A 20,772-nucleotide genomic window follows, 5' to 3' on the forward strand; every position below is an offset into this window, starting at 1 on the left:
TTAGAGCTGTGATTCTCTTCTAGTATGAGTTGGACTAACTGAAGTCTTTTCCAACTCTAAATTCTGTAATTCTGACTTTAATGATATTTCAGTTATTCTGAATGAGTATATTGATGTAAGAAGTATTTTGATGTCTTTTTTCATGTTTGAGACTCAGACATAATTGGCCAGTAACCGCACCAAGACCACTTTTCTTTCAATCCAGTGGAAATATTACTTAATCTTACATGATTGCTTCACAATTCCTTCTTCATACCCTAGAAGTCTAAAACCAACATTTAATTAATAATAGTTTTAAAGAATCCCTAAGTAGGCTAATGATATTTAACAGGGCCTTGTGTCACAGTTGGTTATTGACTTCAAGTGAGCAGGTGCAAAAGCATTTAGTGGAGGTGATGACTCATATCCTGCTCCATCTGAAAATCATGCACTTCAGAAAACATAAAATAAAGTGGTCACATGAAGAGATCTTAAAATTCTCAGAAACTATCTTTTTGTTTTTGGTGGGATTATTGCAAGCTTAGTCCCAAAGCTTTTAGTACATGATATCTCATTTTGCTAAATCAGAAACACAGATGTCTTCTATGCTTACAATATTTCCTGGAGGTCCTCTGGGTCCTATGGAGCCTGCTGGTCCTTGCTGACCCTGTATAGAAGTTGATATGTATTTTAGCTCCAAAGAAGATACTATATCGAAACATAACCCCAATACACATAATGACTTCAGTGACACCTTTTGTGACTATTAAATAATTTCTTGGTCTATAGGAATGTGTGATTGTCACAGATATTACTGTCCCTTGGTAGCAGGTTAGAATACATTAGACTTAAAGGGACTTTTTACCAAAGTTTCCATTTAAAGAGGTCTATTATCAACAGCAGGTGATGCCTGGGTTACATGCCTTACCCATTAATAGGGTATATTCTTTGCTAATCTCACTCAACAGCTGCTAGCAGTTGGGACACTCCTGCAAAAAGGTTCCTACACTTGGAATTCAAGTATTTGGAAGCTAGGTAATTGGTATAGGCACGAAGTCATCTAAATTCCCTTTCCTAGTAGAAGGAAATCATTTTAAGGATTGAGACCAAGGATTATGGTTTTTGTTACCCCTCTTGATTCTTTTGACTTTTAGGTATTTAATGGCAAATATACCTTTGGAACTCCCAAAGCATCAACATTATGTTGTAGATCATATGGCACAGATATGGTGAGTACAGCAAATAAGTGAATGTACACATCATGGAGAGCACTGTAAAGTCATCAAATCATGTATGACTGATAAACCCACATCTTTTGCTTTAAACAGAAAATTGGAATGTAGGATTTTTTTTTCATTTTATCTCTACTATAATTTCATATACCTACCTTAATTCCTGGATTTCCCACAAGTCCAGGGGGACCAGAATCTCCAGGTTCACCCTAAATTGAGAAAGACCAAAAATGATTACTTAATATTCAAAATAGCTTGAGGAAACACTATCAGTTTATAGATGAGAAATGAAAATGGTAATGAGATTACCTTCACTCCTGGTGATCCTTTTATCCCAGTTGCTCCCTGTAAATAAAATAAGCTTAAATTTAAACAGAAATACATGCTAATTGTTCAGCCTATATGAATAGTAACTGACTGGTATACAATAGATGGAAAATTTTAGATGATATGGTAAAGCTAAGAAAGTTTCACAGACTAGTCACAATCTAAACCTTGGATAAATTAAGTAAATAATATTTTTCTAATTTTCTTTCTCCTCAGTAGCTACAAAATTTTGTTTTCTGATTCAAATGCTATTTCTCCCATTTCTCTCATAATCATTATTTTTCGATAAAAATGTTATTCTAATATATAACCTTTTGTACATTTGACACCACTCAGCCAGCATTATTATAATTCAGTGCTCAGTTTCTCATGGAGAATTCAAATGACTAAAAAACAACCAAGAAGAACACTTAAACTACCATGTCCCAGATATTTTGTTTTCATGTAAATGTACCATATGATCATAGGAGTTAGAGCTGAAAGAGACCTTAAAGATCATCTCTTCCAGATCCCTCATTTTACAGATGTGAACTGAGGACTAGAGAGGTAAAGAAATCTACTCATAGTCACACAGCAGGGAAGTGGGTAAAGTGGAACCTGAACTTCAATCTTTTGATTCCAAGTCCATAGCTGCCAATGCCAAGTCAACTGCCCAATGCTGGATTGATTTTATATGACCATAAATGCCTAATCACTAACTGCAAAAGAAAATGTGTACTCCCAATAAACAATGAAAAAACCTAACAAATGACACCATTTAATAAGCTTCAATAACTTCCAAAGATTAAAGTAAAAAAATTCAGAGTTCACAGGAATCAAGTAAAGTTCCCATGGACTCCCTCATCAACATTATTTATTGTAAAAATGCTCCTCCATCTTTAACCACTCCACTGTACCAAATAACCAAACAAATGCTCCTCCATTTTCAATTACTTCATTGCACCCTGTCAATATTTTATTCTCTTTCTTTTCCTATAATCCATATATTTTGTCATCAAGTCTACTTTCCTCCTCCTACCCTAGGGAAGGACAAGTAAAATCTAAAAGGAAACAGAAGAAATGGAAAACATCGGAAAGGAAGTTGATGTCTACTTAATGAATCTCCTTTTTTGCCCGTTTGTAAAAGGTTCTTCTTATAAATGTGCATAGAAAGCCATATCAATTATAACTATGTTACAGATTGACTTTTAGACATTAACTCTTTAAATGTGGCTGCATATTAGATCAAATTGAACCCTCCTTTACAAATATTTATTAACAATGAATTAGCACAGTAGAGAGCATTGTGTTGTTGTGGTACTAGAGGAGGCTAAGGCTGGCGCATAGCTGGAACTTGGGCATTTTAAGGTGTGGTAGACTGAGCTGATATGATGTTAGCACCAAGTTTTGCACCAGTTATGGGAACCCATAGGAAGAGAGATGGTACCCTAAAGAAAGCAGAACTGACCTACGTCTGAAATGGAACAGTTCAAAACTTCAGTATCATCAAGTGAGTGGATGCTGTACTTTCAGTCTGGGCAAGACAGGGAGCCTTAATCTCAGGAAAAAAACCAAAACCCAAACCCCAAACCATAAAAACTATGAACTAGAATGTCATGCAGAATGGCTGTGCTAGTTAAAAAGTAGCCCACTGGAATTAATTTTGAAAATCTTCCACAAAATGGAAAAGTAATTAGTCATTAATATTACTTAGGAAGTTCTGAATAGCTGACAAATTATAATGCTGTGAGATTAATGTAGGGTTCAAAACAGTCCAAATAAAAACAGAAAGACAGAATGTGTGTGAAAGCTGTAGAGCCATGAAGTAGCAGACCATTATCTTGAATTTTTAAAAATTTATTATTATTGATAAACTTTAACAAAGCTGATAAAAAACAAAATATAATCAATGGAAGTACTTGAAAAAAGTAAATGAATGGTTTATAGTTTTTCTTTATGCTTTGATTATTTACCGTTTGCTAAAACATAGGAGGGCAGTGGGCTTTAATAAGGAACATTATAATATGAGATTTGCTGCTTCTTAACAGTTTTAAAAATTTAAATGGTTGTAGTTGGTTTCTCTATAATTCTTTTGACTCCACTTTCTTTACTTTGCATCTGTGTATATTTCTCCCTATCTCTTTGATTTCTTCATATGCATCATTCATTACAATTCAATATTCTATTACATTCATGTACCACATTTTATTCAGCTGTTCTTTGTTTATGTTTTTAGTTCTAGTCATCTGACTGCAGATTTTATGCTATGAATGTAAATGAATAAAATGCAATTTATTAAGCACTTACTATGTGCCAAGCACTGTATTAAGGATTGGGGATACTAAGACAAAAAAAAAAGCAAACAAAGCACCTGTCCTCAAGGAGCTTACATTATGATGACATAGACTACACATATAGGTGAGTGGTGACCAAGGAGGAGAATTCTAGTCCAAAAGTTACAAGGATGGTGAATGGGGACACAACCTATCCAGGAATAGTGGCATTAATCTGGCAATTTGTAGTTCTTGAATGTAGTGGTTATTGAGACTATAGAAGAGATGACTAGAAATGAAGAGTAAGTGAAGGATAATGGGGGTCTAAGACCCTAGTATATCTAATTGTGAATATTATCATAAAGATAGATTTTTTTCTTCTTGTTAGTGATCCCTTTACAGCATAAATCTTGTAGTAAGCTTGATGGAGTCAAATGGAATGAACAATTTTACAATTATTTTCCACAGAATTCTAAGGTGTTTTCCAAAATAGTTACCACTTCCCAGCTCCATGAACATCAGCATGCTTGTTTTCCCACAGATCCACCAACAATGAGGTTTTTCATCTTTTAGCATCATTGCCAATCTTATAAGATAATACCACTGAATTGTTTTAATTCAATTTCCCTGATTTTGAGTAGTCTTTCAAATGGTTGTTAATAGTCTGTGATTCTTTCAAAAACTAATTGTTCATGTCTTTTGGCCACTTATTCATTGGAACATCACTCTTATTACATAAGTTTGTTTCTCTTCCCTAAAGATTTTGGATATTAAATTTTTATCAGAAATGTTTATTGCAAAGATCTTTCCTAGTTTGCAGTCTAATACATTCATATACATGATTAGAATTGTTTTACTTTCCATCCACCACATTCTTTTGTATTGTTTTTATAATTAGCTCATTAGCACCAATACAATCCCAGACTTTGCACATACTTCCAAACAAATGATCTCTTCTGTTCACACAAAACACAGAACCCAGGGATTCTCCCTCTATTGATATAATCCTTCCACTATTGTTTATCTTTTAGCCATGTCCAGGTAGGAGTATGGTTTAGAAGTTACTCCCTCTTCCCAATTCCTTGTCTCTTCCTTACCTGGTGGAGGTGTGGTGTCATAAGAAGAACCATTGCATTCCTTCTACTGTTTTTTTGCTTGTTTTAAAAAATTTTTTTAAATTAATTTACTCCTCTACTTGTTAAATGAGGTTTTAAATTAAATGTTCCAAACTTTTAAGTCTCATTTTTTCCATTTATTTCAGTTGATTAAAAATGTATTGATGCCTTTTAATGTCACATTCATTTCTAAATATTCTCCTCCTCTCCTCTCCAATGAAGCTTCCCTTGTAAAAGATTTTGCCCAGCAAAATGAAACAGCACAACTACATATGACAATATATGCAATATTCCACATTTGTAGTCCCCCACTTTTCCAACGAAGAAAGGAAGATACATTTTCTCATTGCTTCCCTGTAGCTAAGAATGGCCATTATCCTTCATTTATTTTAGTTTCATCTTTATGTCAGATATTTCTCTGAAAAATGTTTCTATAGATCCAAATGCTCTATAGAGCATTTATTAAGCACTTTGTGTGAAATACTGTGTTAAGTGCTGGAGATACAAATACATAAGCAAAGATGCTCCTGGCTTTAAAGAGTTTATATTCTAACTGGGGAAACAATATGCATAGGGAAGTGATAGCCAGGGAAGAGCACTTTGGCTTGGAAAGTTGAAGAGGTGGTAAGTAAGTTTATAAAAGAATAGACTGACATATCCCAGAAGTATTCTTTCTGATTGCATTTTTTGCTTTGTCTCATAATATTTATTCATTGTATTACAGACTTTTTTCTTTACTCATTTTTTCTATCATTCATTTTGCATTTATTTGAAGCGATTTTCCCTGTGAGGATATCTTTCCTTTCCTGTCTTTATTTTGTTTTTCTTCTATTTTGTCTTATACATTTGGAACTAATTTGAGGTGATGAGAAGTTAATGGAATTCTTAGTTTGAATGCTTTAAAATAGGTAAAGATATGTTTAAATGTATAGAATCATGATTTTTCTAAATGTGCTAGTTTTAATATTTATTTGCATGGTAAAATACTAAAATATTTAAAAATTAAATGAATGATTTAAAAAAAACATTTAAACACTTACTGTGGGTCTAGGATTGTGCTAAGAGCTGGTTATACAAATTAAAAAAGCAAAATAAATCTCTGCTTTCAAGGGCCTACCCTCTTATAGATGAAACAACATCTCAGACATTGGTAGCCATAGTGAGTCTGGGAAGTCACAGGAATAGTGAGTTAAGTCATCAGGCAATTGAAAGACATATTTCAAGGAATGGTTTTGTTGATTTCACTACTGTTCCCAGAGTGAAAAGAGAAAGGAGGGTGAGGAAGGTGATATAAATATGGTGAAATGGCATTAAAATGTCCAGAGAATAACTTGGTGGGTCAGGATAGGACTAAATATGATTAACTCTAACCAATAAGGAACCCAGGGCAGGAGATAGAGTACCAGATTGTAGGCCAAACGATGAAGCTGAGAGAAGTGACATGACATGGAGATGGCCAGAGAGAAGCATGTCTTGCATATGGGACACTACATGAGGCTTTCAGTAACGCTGACCTTCTCCCTGGTGAGCCTTGGCTGTTAGGAGCACAGCAGTCATTTTGTCCTCTTCAAGATGCGTCTTTTGGGAGAGAAGGACAGAGTCTTTTGACAGTTGAGTGGGTTCTAGTATAACTGTGTTTTAAGCTGGAGGTAGCCTTGAGACCTAAATGGACTCTAAGGTAGGCATGTGAAATGTATTGGTGCATTTCATAAATCAAACTGACTCTCTGTATCTATGGCAACACTATGCTCCTGAGTGCGCAACAGCTCATTCAGTTATTCATCCATCAACAATATTTATTTTGTTCATGTTGCCCCATTTTCACATATGGCCCAGTAACAGCTAATATGACATTTCCAGTTTTCTCCTGTTTTTCTTCAGCCATAATTGTATTTAAAAAACAAAATGAGAAGAAAATGTAGCTAGTCAATAAATTGGTTTGTGGTACATACATTTTGAAGCTTGTATGACTGATTTAATGTAAAAAAATCCCAAAATGTTGGGAATTTGAAGAGACTTCAGAGATCATCTAATCAAATCCTCAGAGTGTCCAGCCACTGCCTAGACATGCTCACCAGCACTGGTTTTGCTTTCACTTTTAACCCATGGTTCACTAATAGAGGTAAGGGATTGGTATGCTCCTTCCCACCATTGCCACTTCTGGGCTTCCCCTCTACCACCATCACTCAGTAACCTCTCCTTCTTTGAGGTTCATTCAATTCATATTTAACACCCAGTTGAGATACCATTAACTGTTGTCTATTTGCCTCCAGAATCTCCTTCCTTTCTCAGCTAGTGCAGTGCCTGGCTCATAGTATTTATCTTCTTCCCAACTCCTACCTCATACTAGGGCATTTCCACATCCATATTTGTATTCCTTCAAAAACCCTAATTTCCCAATTCCTCAAATTAATCATTTCTCACAATCTGATTCTCTGCCCCACTTCTGGGTCACACAGAGATAATCAGTCAGTCAGTAATCACATTAAATGCCTACTATGTGTCAGGCATTTTGCTAAGTAACAGGGATACAAAGAAAGAAAATAGACAGTCCCTGATCTCAAGGAGCTCACAATCTAATGAGAGAGAACATGCAAATAACTATTTACAATCAAATTATATACAGAGCAAAATTGAAATAGTCAAAAGAGGGAAAACCCAGAAATGGGAAAGAAATCCTATAGAAGGTGGGATTTTAACTAGAACTTGAAAGAAGCCAGTTGAGTGGTAATGTGGAAGGTGAGCATTCCTTTGATCTTGTTATCCACAAATACTCTACTTCACTATTTATGAACTCCGAAATTCCTTTATCTTATAATCTGTTGTCATTCTGCCTCCTCTTCTGCCTTGTATCTCCTAACCCCATTCTTCATCCTCACTGTGACCTCTAATTCCTCATCCCCTTAGTTCTTTCCAATGCTTAGCGCTGGCTACATTCTCCTTTCTTCCCCATCTTGACCCTTGTTGAACCAATTCAGCTTTATACGATCCTCTTCTCTCAAGTCCCTTGCTCCTTTACCTACAGAAGATCTCCCTTGCTAAGCCTCTGTCTTGGATGATTCTTATCATCTGCCACTTTTGCTCCTACTTACATGCTGATGGAAAAAGCTGGATCCACTATAAATGTCTGTTATATTATTTCAACTAGAGCCTGACTGCAGAAAGGCAATCATTTTACACCTTCCTAGTTAACTTACTATCCCACTCATCACAGTGGTTCTTCCAAACTTTCGATGGCTTCTCAAGCTTTTCAAGGCTCCTCCTCCCCAACTCTTTCAGATGAGATCTTTGTCTCATATTTTGCTGAAAAACTCGATAACGTTCTAGAGCTTCCTCTTCTCTCCTTATCTCCCATCACTCAAATGCCCTTCAACTATTATCTTCTTCACCTGTGTTTCACATGAAGTGCCCTGCTTGTCAAGACAAATCCCTGTATACATGAAAGTGATTCCATTCTATCCCCATCTCCCCCAGTAGATTGCTCTCTTTATCATCCTCATGTTCTCACTTATCTTTAATCCTCTCCATTTCTATTGGCTACTTCCTACTGCCTACAAATATGCCCATTTCTCCCCCATCCTCAAAAACCCCTTAACTTGATCCATCCATCCGAGCTAGCCATCATCCCATTTTTCTCTATCTTTTTTTGTGGCTAAACTTCTTGAGAAGGCAGTCTACAATCAATGTCTCTACTTCTACTGTCTAGATTCTAACCTCATCATGCAACTGAAACAGTTATCTTCAAAGTTACCAATGATTTTTTAATTGCCAAATCTACTGATTTTTTTTCTTAATCCCTCTGCAGCCTATGAAAAGGTTGATCACTCCATTCTCCTTCCTACTTTTTTTCCTGCTTTAACTTTTTTGTAAAATTTTTTATTTGAAACTAAAATAAAAAATAAGAAAAAAAAATTGCCATGTGCACTGCAGAACATAAGAGAGGATTCAAAATACAAAGCAATAAATTTTTGTTTCAAGAAAACCCATATAATAAATACTACATATTGTGTTCAGAGCTGTCCATCTTTTCTTTACTTCCTCATAGGTTTTATTTTGTTCTCTCCTGTGTACTTTTTACTTTGTTATTTCCCCTCCTTTGTCCCCCTGCCCCCAGAAGGCTACAATTAGGCATATGTGTGTGTGTGTGTGTATTTATATATATATATATATATATACACACACACACATATATATGCATCTATGTAAGATCATACTATATTTGTGCTCTGTTTTTCTATAGGAGGCTATTTTCTTTCTTTCTTTCTTTCTTCCTTCCTTCCTTCCTTCCTTCCTTCCTTCCTTCCTTCCTTCCTTCCTTCCTTCCTTCCTTCCTCCTTCCTTCTTCCTTCCTTCTTTCTTTCTTTCTTTCTTTCTTTCTTTCTTTCTTTCTTTCTTTCTTTCTTTCTGTAAAGGCAATTAGGGTTGAGTGACTTGCCTGGGGTCATATAGCTAGTAAGTGTCTGACATCAAATTTGAACTCAGGTCCTCCTGACTCTAGGGCTGGTGCTTCATCCACTGCACCACCTAGCTGCCCTCAGCTATTTTCTTCTTAAGAGATTTTGTGACACTATCCTCTCTGAGCTTACCTCCTACCTGTTTGACTGCTCCTTCTCAATTTCCTTTGTTGGATTTTCATCTCATTCATGCTCACTAACTGTGGGTGTTCCCAAAGGCTCCATTCTGGGCCCTCTTCTCTCCTCCCTCTATACTATTTCACTTGGTGATCTCATTAGCTCTCATGAATTTAATTATCATTTCTATTCAGATGATTCTTAGATCTATTTGTCTAGACCTAATGCCTCTCCTGACTTCCATTTCTCATCTTCAATTGTTGACTGGACATCCATAACTGGATGTTTCATAGACCTCTTAAATTTAACATGACCAAAATTGGCCTAATTCATTTTCACCTCAAACCCTCTCCTCTTCTGAACTTCTGTATTACTGCTGAGGGTTTCACCAGTTCCCCAGACAATGAGGTATCATCCTTGCTTCTTCACTCTCTCTCACCCTGCCTACATCCAACCTGTTATTGAGTCCTGTCAATTCTACCTTTTTAACATCTCTCCTATATGCTCCATTATCTACTTTGACACTGCCACCATGCTGGTCCAGGCCTTCATTAATTTGTCTCTGGACTATTGTAATAGCCTTCGGGTTGATCTCTTTTCCATAAGCCTTCTACCACTCCAGCCCATCCTCCATTTGTCTATCAAACTAATCTTCCTAGAGTGCAGGTCAGACTGTGTTACCCCCTTCCCTGTTCATTAAACTCCAGTGGCTCCCTATTACCTCCAGGATCAAATACAAAATCCTATATTTGGATTTTAAAGTTCTTTAAAATTTGTCCCCTTCCTACCTTTTCCAGTTTTCTTACCCTTACTTCTTTACCCTGCAACTAACCTCCTCGCCTCCACAAACACAATTTGTGATCCAGAAATACTGGCTTCCTTGCTGATCCTCATGTGTAGCACAATCTTGACCCTTGAAAATTTCACTGGCAGTCCCCATACCTGAACCTCTTTCCCACCTCAACTCCGTCTCTTGGCTTTCCTGGCTTCATTCAAGGTCCAACCTTATACAGGAAGCATTTCTTAGGTCTCCTTAACCTTTGTGCTCTCCCTCTGAGAGTCTCTCCAACTTATCCTGTCTATAACTTGTTTGTACATGATTGCTTGAATGTTGTCTTCCCTCTTAGTGTGAGCTTTTTCAATGCAGGGAATGTTTTCTGTTTGTTTTGTTTTTGTTTTTTGGCTTTTTTGTATCACCAGTCCTTAGCACAGTGTCTGGCAAACAGAAGGGAGAGGGAAAGGAAAACAAGCATTTATTAAACTGCCTACTATGTACTAGGCACTGTATGTAGTAAGTGCTTTCCAAATATTATCTCATTTGATCCCCATAACAACTCTGTGAGATAGAGGTGCTATTATTATCCCCATTTTACAATTGAGAAAATTGAATCAGACAGAGGTTAAGTAATTTGCCCAGGGTCACAGAGTTATAAGTGTGTAAGGCTGGATTTGAACACAGATCTTCCTGACTATAGGTCCAATGCTCTTTTCACGGAGCCACCTAGCTGCCTGTGTAGTGGGCACTTAAATGCATGTTACTGAGTTGTTGACTGAACATTTCCAGGGACATAGAACTCACTATCTTACATGAGCAGTTCATTCCATTTTTAGATAGCACCAATTGATTTTGCTGTTGTTCAGTCAGTCAGCTGTAGCCAACCCTTTGTGACCCTAAGAACCTCCTATCCATGTGGTTTTCTTGGCAAAGATGCTGGAGTGGTTTGCCATTTCTTTCTCCAGTTAATCTATTGAATCCATCTTGTCAGGCAATCACAGGTTAAGTGACTTTTGCAGGGTCACACAGTTAGGAAGTGTCTGAGGCTGAATTTGAACTAAGGTCTCCTGACTCCAGGCTCAGTTCTCTATCTACTGAGCCACCAGATGCCTCCAATTGATAGAAAGTGTTTATATTGAGCTGAAATCTATATCCTTTAACTTCTTCCCATTGGTTCTATTTCTTCCTTCTGGAGTCTCACAGAACAAATTCATTCAATTTTCTTCATGACAGTTCTTTAAATATTTGGAGAAAATGATCATGTACCCCACCAAATCTTCTTATCTTCAGGCTGAATGTACCCGATTTCTTCAAACTGGAGAAACTGATTAACATTGTGTGTCACAGACATATTGCCTTTCTTTTGCCTGCTTCTGTGCTTAGCCCATTACTGAGATGAGATGCTGTTATTTCTGAAACAGCTGAAATAATAGAAAGATTTTGCCATCTCCATAAAAGGATTCAATCATCTGGATTAAAGGCTAATGGCAGCACATTAAATCAGACCAATCAATTAGTACAGAAGGAAACAATGAAACAGTAAGTGAAGCCATATTATGCAGAGGGTTACGGCCTAGGATCTAGATTCCTACTGGTCCAGGAATGACGTGACCTGCATTTTAGTCCTGATTCTTCCAATAACTAGATGGTGAGCTTAGACAAATCGCTTAACATCTGTGGGTCCAGGTTTCCAGTCCTTTAAAATGAAGGGGTTGTACTAAATGGTCTTTAAATCAATGCTTGACAAATTCAGTTTGGATCTAGGAGCCAGCTGTCAAATTTAGAAGCCAAACAAATGGTTTTTTTTTCTTTGCAAGGATTTTTTAAGGGCAGTATTATTTGCAGCCTGGCTTCTCAACTTCAGGTCCAAATCAAATTAGCATCACCTTGGGACTAAATTATAAGGTATACAGAAGGTCTTTTTTTTTTTTTAAGCTTCATATGGAAACCTTTTTTTTTTTTTTTGGCTAGGCAATTGGGGTTAAGTGACTTGCCCTGGGTCACACAGCTAATAAGTGTCAAGTGTTTGAGGCTGGATTTGAACTTGGGTCCTCTTGACTCCAAGGCCAGAGCTCTACCAAATGCATCACCTAGCTGCCCCTATACAGCAAGTTTTGAAGGATCCCCTGGAAGGCCCAAAAGGAAACTGAGCACATTTTATTGGGGCAAACTGACATTGAAGTAGTCTATTGTTCCTCTTCTCTGAAATTTTCATTGTGAAGGGAGACCAAGCCTACAGGTGGGTCAGATATAATGGAAGCCTCAGGAATCCCCAAGTGAGTACCACACATGTTTTTAAGTTATCATTATAGTAAAACATTAATGATGTAAAAACAAAGAACATTCCTGTAGTTTCTCAGTAGCTTCTGGGAAGAGTGCATTACAAATATCAGGCATTATGAGATATCACTAGGTGGCATGGCACCTTGATGCCCAGGCCCTTGGGATTTGCGGAGCTTTGCCTCTAAGCTCCTTTCCGGCTCTGATGTCCTATGAATCCGGTTGTAGGAGTATTCTGAAGTTCTATTTAAATGGCTTACATGAGTTAATGCAGCTTCTGAAGGTGCCTAACTTACTAAGCTGCAGTACAGGAAAAATCATGCAAATACTTTCATTATTATTCTTAGTTATCGCACATACATACCTTGTCACCTTTTATTCCTTGTAAGCCAACTTTTCCTTGCTCGCCCTATGAAGAAAAAAATGATTGACATTGCTTATTTAATTTTGTCAATGACGACAACTTTTAAAACATTTTTGAGACCCATTTTCTTTCTTGCTTAAGATAAAACTAAAAATCATGTCACTTCCTAAAACTATGACTTATGCAATCTCTTTGTGCAGCTGCATTTGAATATGAACTATACTGTTGTTTGTTTGTGTTCAACTAGACAGAATTAAATTCTAAATGAGGTTGGCCAGGAAGATGTTTGGATAGGTTCAAATCAGACTTAAGATAACACCTTGATTCTCTAGCATTTAGCACAGGGCCTGGCACATTGTAGGACTTTAATAAATGCTTGTTGCTTTGACCCTAGATTCAGAATGAACAACTCACTAGTGTAGGCCGATGAATAGTTGACTAAATAGGTGTGAAGGTTTTGGAATTTTTTTAGAGAAGTTAGAACCATAGTCTGGATATTTTTCTTGAAAATGTGAAGCTTCAGTGGCTTCCCATTGCTTTTAGACTAGATAAAATAAAAACTCCTCAGTTTGAGTTAAAGCCCTTCACAATCTGGCTCCAGAATCTTTTCAAGCTGATTACATATTACTTCCTCTTACACACTCTATGCTTCGGCCACATTGGCCTACTTGCTGTGGTTCTCTGCATACAACATCTCATCTCTTACAGTCTTCGCACTGGTTGGGCCTCATGCCTGGAATAATATTCCTCCTTGTCTTTGTCCATTGGAACTACTAATTCCTTTCAAGGCTTAAGTCCAGTGCTACCTCCTTCATTTATAATGACCCTCTCCTAATCACTATATTCATTTTTTTTTGCATTTTTATCTAGTATTTACTTATCCACAAACGTGTCATATGTAAAATCTAAGTCCCACAGTAAAATCTAAGGACTGGTAATGTCTCACTATACTATATACTATACTCACTATGCTATTTTTATCTTCATTATCTGGCATAATGCCTTGATCGTAATAGTTGCCTATTAAATCCTAACTGATTGAGTGACTTATGTGCTTATTTTCTGGTTTATTTTGGCCAAATAATATTTCTTTAAAAGGTACACAGTGAAAGAATGTAGAATTGACACAGATTCAGCAAAGTGATAACACTATTTAGACGATTCCTTCTTGCACTCATGTCTTAAATACTTACCATTTCTCCCTTTTGTCCTTTAGGACCAACTGGTCCTGGAAATCCAGGCTGTCCAGTTTCACCCTTTCAAAGAAATACAAAGAAAGATGTCATTAAAAAATCAAATCAAGAATTGTGATGACTTCGTATGTCTTCAAAATGCAGTGGTTTTTTCTCTTTATTTACACATTTTTCTTTTTAATTATGGACTTAATAAAAATAAACAAACACAAACATTTCAATATACAAGGAACAAAAATGAGGATTGTACTTGAAAGCAAGAACTTCTATATTGTATGATTTGTTTAAAAGATGTATGATACATTTAATGAGGTAGTTAACAGGATGGACTTGATTATGTGTTCATTTTTTTGATCCTCTTTTCAAGGCTTCCCCCCCCACTGAATTTCTCTTTTCCCTTTAACAACAGAATTTAGCTGTTACCACACAGGAAGGGGAGAATGAGAAGCTCTATATCAAATTGAATGCTTTGGGCAATGAAGTGTTTGTCAGTGGTTCTTACTGCCTGTAGGTCTTTTAAAATCCATCAATTTCCTTCCTATTACGTAAAATATGCAATAAAAAATGCAATAAAAACATTTAAATGGAAAAATCTATTTAGGGGTGAGGAGGAAAAAAGTAATGGAAAGTATTTTATCTTATAGTAGCTGATAAGGCACATTAGTTTAGTGATCCAAAATATGTCATGTTGATTAACTGAAACACAATTATCCAGAATTCAGTTTCAGACATTTCATCATATTTTTTTCTTTCTGGAAGCATGTGGTCATATGAATGAAAATGAGGTTAAGTTATTCTTAGCATTGACATTACTGCTGAGCAGAGACAAAGAAAGCATTCTTGCTGATGTGATGGCAGTAACTTCAGAGAAGCCCAAGATGCTCTCATCAAAGAATCTTCTAAAGACTGATTTATAAGGAACAAAGCTTTATAAGATCATGTCTAAGAAAGTACAATCTTAGAGATTCTACTTATAAAAGGAAATAGAACATAAATTAGATTGCAGACACACCCTACCCCTCTTGCTTTCTGTTGGCATTCATCAAAATCCATGGATGACTGGTCAATGAATCAAGGCTTTTTGAAGCTCTTTAGGGCCGATTCCTTAAATTTCAAGATCTCCTTGCAAAATAATAGCCATTATACTGTTTTTGTGCACATTTACCTTTCTCATATTTTCACCTTTTCTAAGCCTAAAAAAAGGAGCATCAGTTCCCTCAGCTGTAAAATGAAGGACTAGGTTATTTTCCAGCCCTGAAAAACTCTGCAGTTCCTGTCTTGCCTTCTCTTGGAGTATCTGTGGATGATGGTGTTGAAACTGTTCAACGTACAGGATTTACTTACCATAGAAAATCTGTTTTGAAGCCATACATGAAACCAATTCTATCTACCATTGCTTCAGTTTGGCTAGGAGTTTGATCACCCATTGGCTTCATATCCTTTGCCAAATTTCAAAGTGATTTTAATTTTTCTTTTGGAGTGCTTCTCAAAAAGGCTTATACATGGAGCATGGAGAGAGAGGCTGCTTGCTGGTGGACAGTCTTTCTCAGTAGCTGCTAAGTTCCCATGGGGTTTCAAATATTGACTTAGAGGCATTCCCCAGAGTGCCACTGATTCAGTCCTTTTCCTCCTACTTTTAGAGAAGTTTGTTTGGTAGGAGATAGGAAGTTGAGTAAGCACAGAGGAGGAGGAAAAAGCAGACATCTTGCTAGTGAGAGACATATACGTAGGGCTATGGAAAAGCTGATGCTGGAGATTGCAACTAATGGCTATAAATTCTCAGTCAGAGGATGTTTTATATGTAAACTATGTCCAGAATGAATCCTGCATCACTGATCCCGCTTGGAAGGGGATAGAGACTGATTACCTTTCTTCTCCTCTATCCTTTTCCTTTCTCTAGAAAGAGTAGACTCTATAGTGAGTCTTTTACTCACTCCACACTCACTGCTTCCCTCTGGCATCGAGAGACCTTAACTTTTGTTCTAAATACTTACTTTGTTTCATAAAAAGAGAGAAGATAAGAATGTTCCTTCTTTTAGAGATGAAATCAATGGTTCATATTGAACCTCAGGGCTTAGAGCTCACTTAGAATCTTTGGGTAAAGCTGGGATTCCAGAATTAGACTATACAAGACTAGCAAAAAGTCCAAAACTGAAGACTCTACCCTAAAAAAAATCACTAATTGGTAAAAAGAGCAGGCTGTAAAAGAACCAAAGGGTGGGCATTTCCACTTTCCCTGCTTGCTAGAGACTGCCATGTTTTGTATACATTAGGGTTAAAAGAAAAACTCATTCTCACAAAAGAAGAGTGGAGTGAGCTTCTTGGAAATGGAAAATTGGGCCTCCAAAGGGCAGTGAGCTATTTGTGAAGCTTTATTCATACGAAGGGAGGGGATAGAGAGTTGTACTATTATGCACAATAGGCTTTCTGGCTTAGGTGATGATTTCTAGTTCAACTTGCCACCAGCTGCTACCATACATTTTCCTGCACATAAACTTTAGAAACCATTCAGTATGGCTTAATGGAGATATCAATGGTCTATGAGTCAAGAGATAAGACTTCTACTCAGTTGTTGTTGTTCAGTCATTCAATAATGTCTGACTTCATAAACCCATAAACCCGTATCATGCCAATACTATCCATGGGGTTCTTGCCAAATGATGCTGGAGTGGCTTGCTATTTCTTCTCCACTAGATAAAGGCAAAAAGAGGTTAAGTGACTTGCCCAGGGTCAAATTTGAACTCAGGTCTTCCTGACTCCAGGCCTAGCACAGCCATCTGGCAGCCCCTACTACTCAGTAGTATAACCTTATAAAGTCATTTTCTCCATACATACTAAAGCTTAAAATTTTATAACTGGAAGGGACCTTAAAAATAATTTAGTCCAATCTTGTTTAATAAATGAGAAAACTGAGGTCCTGAGAAGTGAGGTGACGACCAAGATTAGTAAGTAGTGAGTAGAAGCTGTGAGTTAGTAGATGAGCTAGGTTCAAAGCCAGGTACTCTGACTCTAAATCTAGTTCTTTTTAATTCAGAAAATTTAATATATATCTCATAATATTGTTTAGCACATTAAGTAGAATATTTTTGAAAATTAAAAACATTCTAAACAAATGCAAAGGATGTTAATGATGATAATTGTCAAAATAGATGAGCTCCTCAATGGTTACTCCAGATTTATGGGGAAGTACCACGCTTCTAATAATTAGTTTTAGAACTTTTCCAGGAATCAATATCAGACTTATTAGCATAAACTGGGGTGTGCGGCCTTGAGGCCTCATGTGGGCCTCTGGGTCCTCAAGTGTGTGGCCCTTTGACTGAATCCAAACTTCACAAAACAAATCCTTTGGTTCCAGTCAAAGGGCTGCAGGTGAGGACCTGGAAGGCCACGTGTGGCCTTGAGGCCGTGCGTTTCTCACCTTTGGATAGTTTGTAGAACGTAGATGATCTAGGACAAGTGACTTAAACTCATCAAGGGAGACTAGATAATTTCTTTCTCTTTCCCTCCTACTTCTGTTGGGTAGCCTAATAGCCATTTTGGTTCTGTCCATCGCAGTCCAAAGATCATTTTTCTTGGCAGAGAAAACAGAAACAAACTCCCCCCAAATTGAACAGCTCTGCCTTCCCTCTGTTGATAATCATTATCTCATCCACACTGGGCAGTGGCCTCATCCCTACTTTCATTCCCTTTTCACCAAAACAAACAAATTAAGTCAAAAGGCACCCCCCACCAAAAAAAAAAAACAACCCAACACTTTTTGTTGTCCTTACGTTTGCTGACCTGATTTGGCTCATTCTGAGCGTTGGCATTCCTGACACTATTCTCATAGGGCTGTCTCATGGCCTGGTACTTAGTAAGTGCTATTTATATGTTAGTTATTATTGTTTATATTTATCCTCTGTTGTCGGCCACTGCTTCCATCATCTGTATATGTCTACTTAGAATCTAAGTGAGTCCCCCAGGCAGCCACATCTGTCTCTTGAGACAGATATCTCTTTTCCACTTCAGGGGAATTCTTTTTGAATGTTCAGAGTCTCATTCTTGAGAGCTTACCATTCCTCATGGAATGACATGTCCTGTGGCACTTTAGTCTTAATAGTAATAACTCACATTTATAACTGCTAAAAAGTTTATAAATACCTTTGCCAGTATTCTTCCTAGGATATTATTTAAAATACTGTGGAGAGTCCAAATGGAAGAGGAATTCCCAACTGATCCTCCATATGCTTCTATTTGTAATGGCATTGTGAAAAACATAGGGCAGGTAGGTGGTGCAGTAGATAGAGTGCTGGGCCTGGAGTCAAGAAGACTCAACTTCCTGAGTTCAAATCTGGCCTCAGACACTGGGCAAGTCACTTAACCCTGTTTTCCTCAGTTTCCTCATCTGTACAATGAGCTGGAGAAGGAAATGGTAAACTACTCCAGTATCTTCGCCAAGAAAACTCCAAATGGGGGTCACAAAGAGTTGAAAACAACTGAAATAACTGAACAATAACCTCTGGCTTACTATATCAGGCCTAAGAATACTAGAGGGAGTCCTCAGTGAGATCCTTGATCTCTCAAAAGATATCAGACGATAGATCTGATAATCCCCATGAGGAAAAAAAAACAAATGGATGATGAATGCCTATCAAACATATTCTGTAGTGAATGGTCAGTCAGTTGAATTAATACATGTAATTTAGACAGGCACTTCAAGTGGACAAATAATCTGGACCCAGAATCAAACAGGATGAAGGCTAAGCTGCACTGAATAAATTTCATAGCACTTTCAATATTTCCAGGTCACTTTTTAAACCAGTATTTTCATAATGAGATCTGACTGCAAATCAGGAAATTACAGTCACCCCAAAATCAAAATTATGGGTGATCCAAAGGGCAATGGAGGGAAAAACATGGTAGATGTAATGTAATGTAGTGTATTACCAATGATTGAATTATATAACTGAAAAGTAAGTAGGATGTTATAAATTGAGAGCAAGACATAAAAGATAGACCACCCAGCTCAAGCTTTGCATTGCTATCTAGAGAATGTTTTGCAAACTCTATAAGGTCTCCTATGCATTGGATAGACTCTGCAGAAGATTTATATAGACATAAATTATATATATATATATATATATATATATAATATGTATACATATATATATATGTCTATGGAGATAGACTTAGATTGCACAGGATGAGAAGGCATGGACACATTTCAGTTTGTACTGTTGAAAAAACAAGCATATTGAGGAATCTAGGAGCAATGGAAACATAAGGAAGCATTAATGTTTTTTTCAAAACCAATATTGAGGGGCAGCTAGGTGGCACAGTGGATAGAGCACTGGCCCTGGAGTCAGGAGGACCTGAGTTCAAATCTGGCCTTAGGCACATAACACTCACTAGCTGTGTGACTCTGGGCAAGTCAACCCCAATTGCCTCACCCAAAAACAAAAAAAAAACCCCAATATTGAAAGGTTATGTTTATGTGCTGATTTTATTTACATGTTGATTGTTATATTTAGGTATCTAACATTCATGTTTCTTAGTCAATTTATCCAATTCCAATGCCTTACTTATTTGTACAGTTTTTCTACCCTTCAGTTAGTTATGCATTCTAATCTTATTGGTTCATGTGTATCACACATTGTCTCAAGATCTCTGCTGTGTCCTCTAGGCTGTTTCTTCTTCTTCTTATTTTCATAATGGAACTGGCTCTCTCTAATTCTACTTCATTTAAGATTCTGAGAGAGGAGATTTGAGCAACAGTTAAGTTCTTCAGGGCTTGATACACCTGTTCCACAGAATCAGTTCTCATCACTGTGAGGTTTTAAGTGTTCCTAAAGTAACTTGGGTTTCCTAATGAATAAAGTATGTTCTGGCAAAACACAAGCCAGCTGTTTTTTTTTTCTTTGAGAAATAAATCATCATTTAGATCCTTTTTAAAGGGCCACAGCTTTTTTGGGGGGCTCATTTGTCTCGTGGGACAAGTTGGGAATGACTTTTTTTTTTGGCTTTTAGGCAATTGGGGTTAAGTGACTTGCCCAAGGTCACACAGCTAGTAAGTTTCAAGTGTTGGGTTGGAGGTCAGATTTGAACTCAGGTCCTCCTGACTTCAGGGCCGGTGCTCTATCCACTGCGCCACCTAGCTGCCCCAGGAATGACTTTTTAAAAAATAAATTGTAACTGCTGCTAACTTTACAACAACTAATTGAAAACTCTGACTCATTTTCTAGAATGGGTTATGGTTCTTTAAGATATCCCATTATGAAAAATATTGACAAGTTAAATTTTCTGATTTATTTTCAAGAATGTCAAAAGTTTTTTTCCCCCTTGCAGAAGGCTTCATTTTCAGTGGTCAATCTACACAAAGCATAAAGGACATAAAATTAGACTCCCTGCTGTTCTCCATTTCCACTGAATTGGCACTTTGGCACTATTTTCTGCATTGGAGCACAATTTTTTTTAGTGGGCTGGCATATGACATGTAAGTTATAATTTCAAGATTCATGTCAAAATGCTCTGCCCTTAATCATGAGAATTCTTAGTAGGTGAATGAAAGCACCACGGACAGAGACTTTATTACTCTATACTCTACAGGATTTTTTAACCACCTTATCTCTAGTTAGAGGTTTAATATGTATTGCTGTAACTAGGTTAGGAAATGCAATTATAGTCACTATTGAATTGAAATTTACC

The 20,772-nt window shown here is 37.0% G+C and overlaps 1 protein-coding gene across 1 annotated transcript in view; it reads right to left on the minus strand.

Moving 5' to 3' along the window:
* The window catches only part of COL19A1 (collagen type XIX alpha 1 chain), a 397,465-nt gene that overhangs the window by 91,421 nt on the left and 285,272 nt on the right, over positions 1-20,772 (minus strand). Inside the window, exons 21-25 of the mRNA XM_021000213.2 lie at positions 14,089-14,151; positions 12,896-12,940; positions 1,521-1,556; positions 1,367-1,420; positions 593-646 (exon numbers count right to left, since the gene is read on the minus strand). Coding sequence (XP_020855872.1) covers positions 593-646; positions 1,367-1,420; positions 1,521-1,556; positions 12,896-12,940; positions 14,089-14,151 — 252 coding nt within the window. The remainder of the gene's footprint in view (positions 1-592; positions 647-1,366; positions 1,421-1,520; positions 1,557-12,895; positions 12,941-14,088; positions 14,152-20,772) is intronic.

The sequence above is a fragment of the Phascolarctos cinereus genome, unplaced genomic scaffold (assembly GCF_003287225.1).
Source record: "Phascolarctos cinereus isolate Bilbo 61053 unplaced genomic scaffold, phaCin_HiC Scaffold_5;HRSCAF=322, whole genome shotgun sequence".
Taxonomy (NCBI): Eukaryota; Metazoa; Chordata; class Mammalia; order Diprotodontia; family Phascolarctidae; genus Phascolarctos; species Phascolarctos cinereus.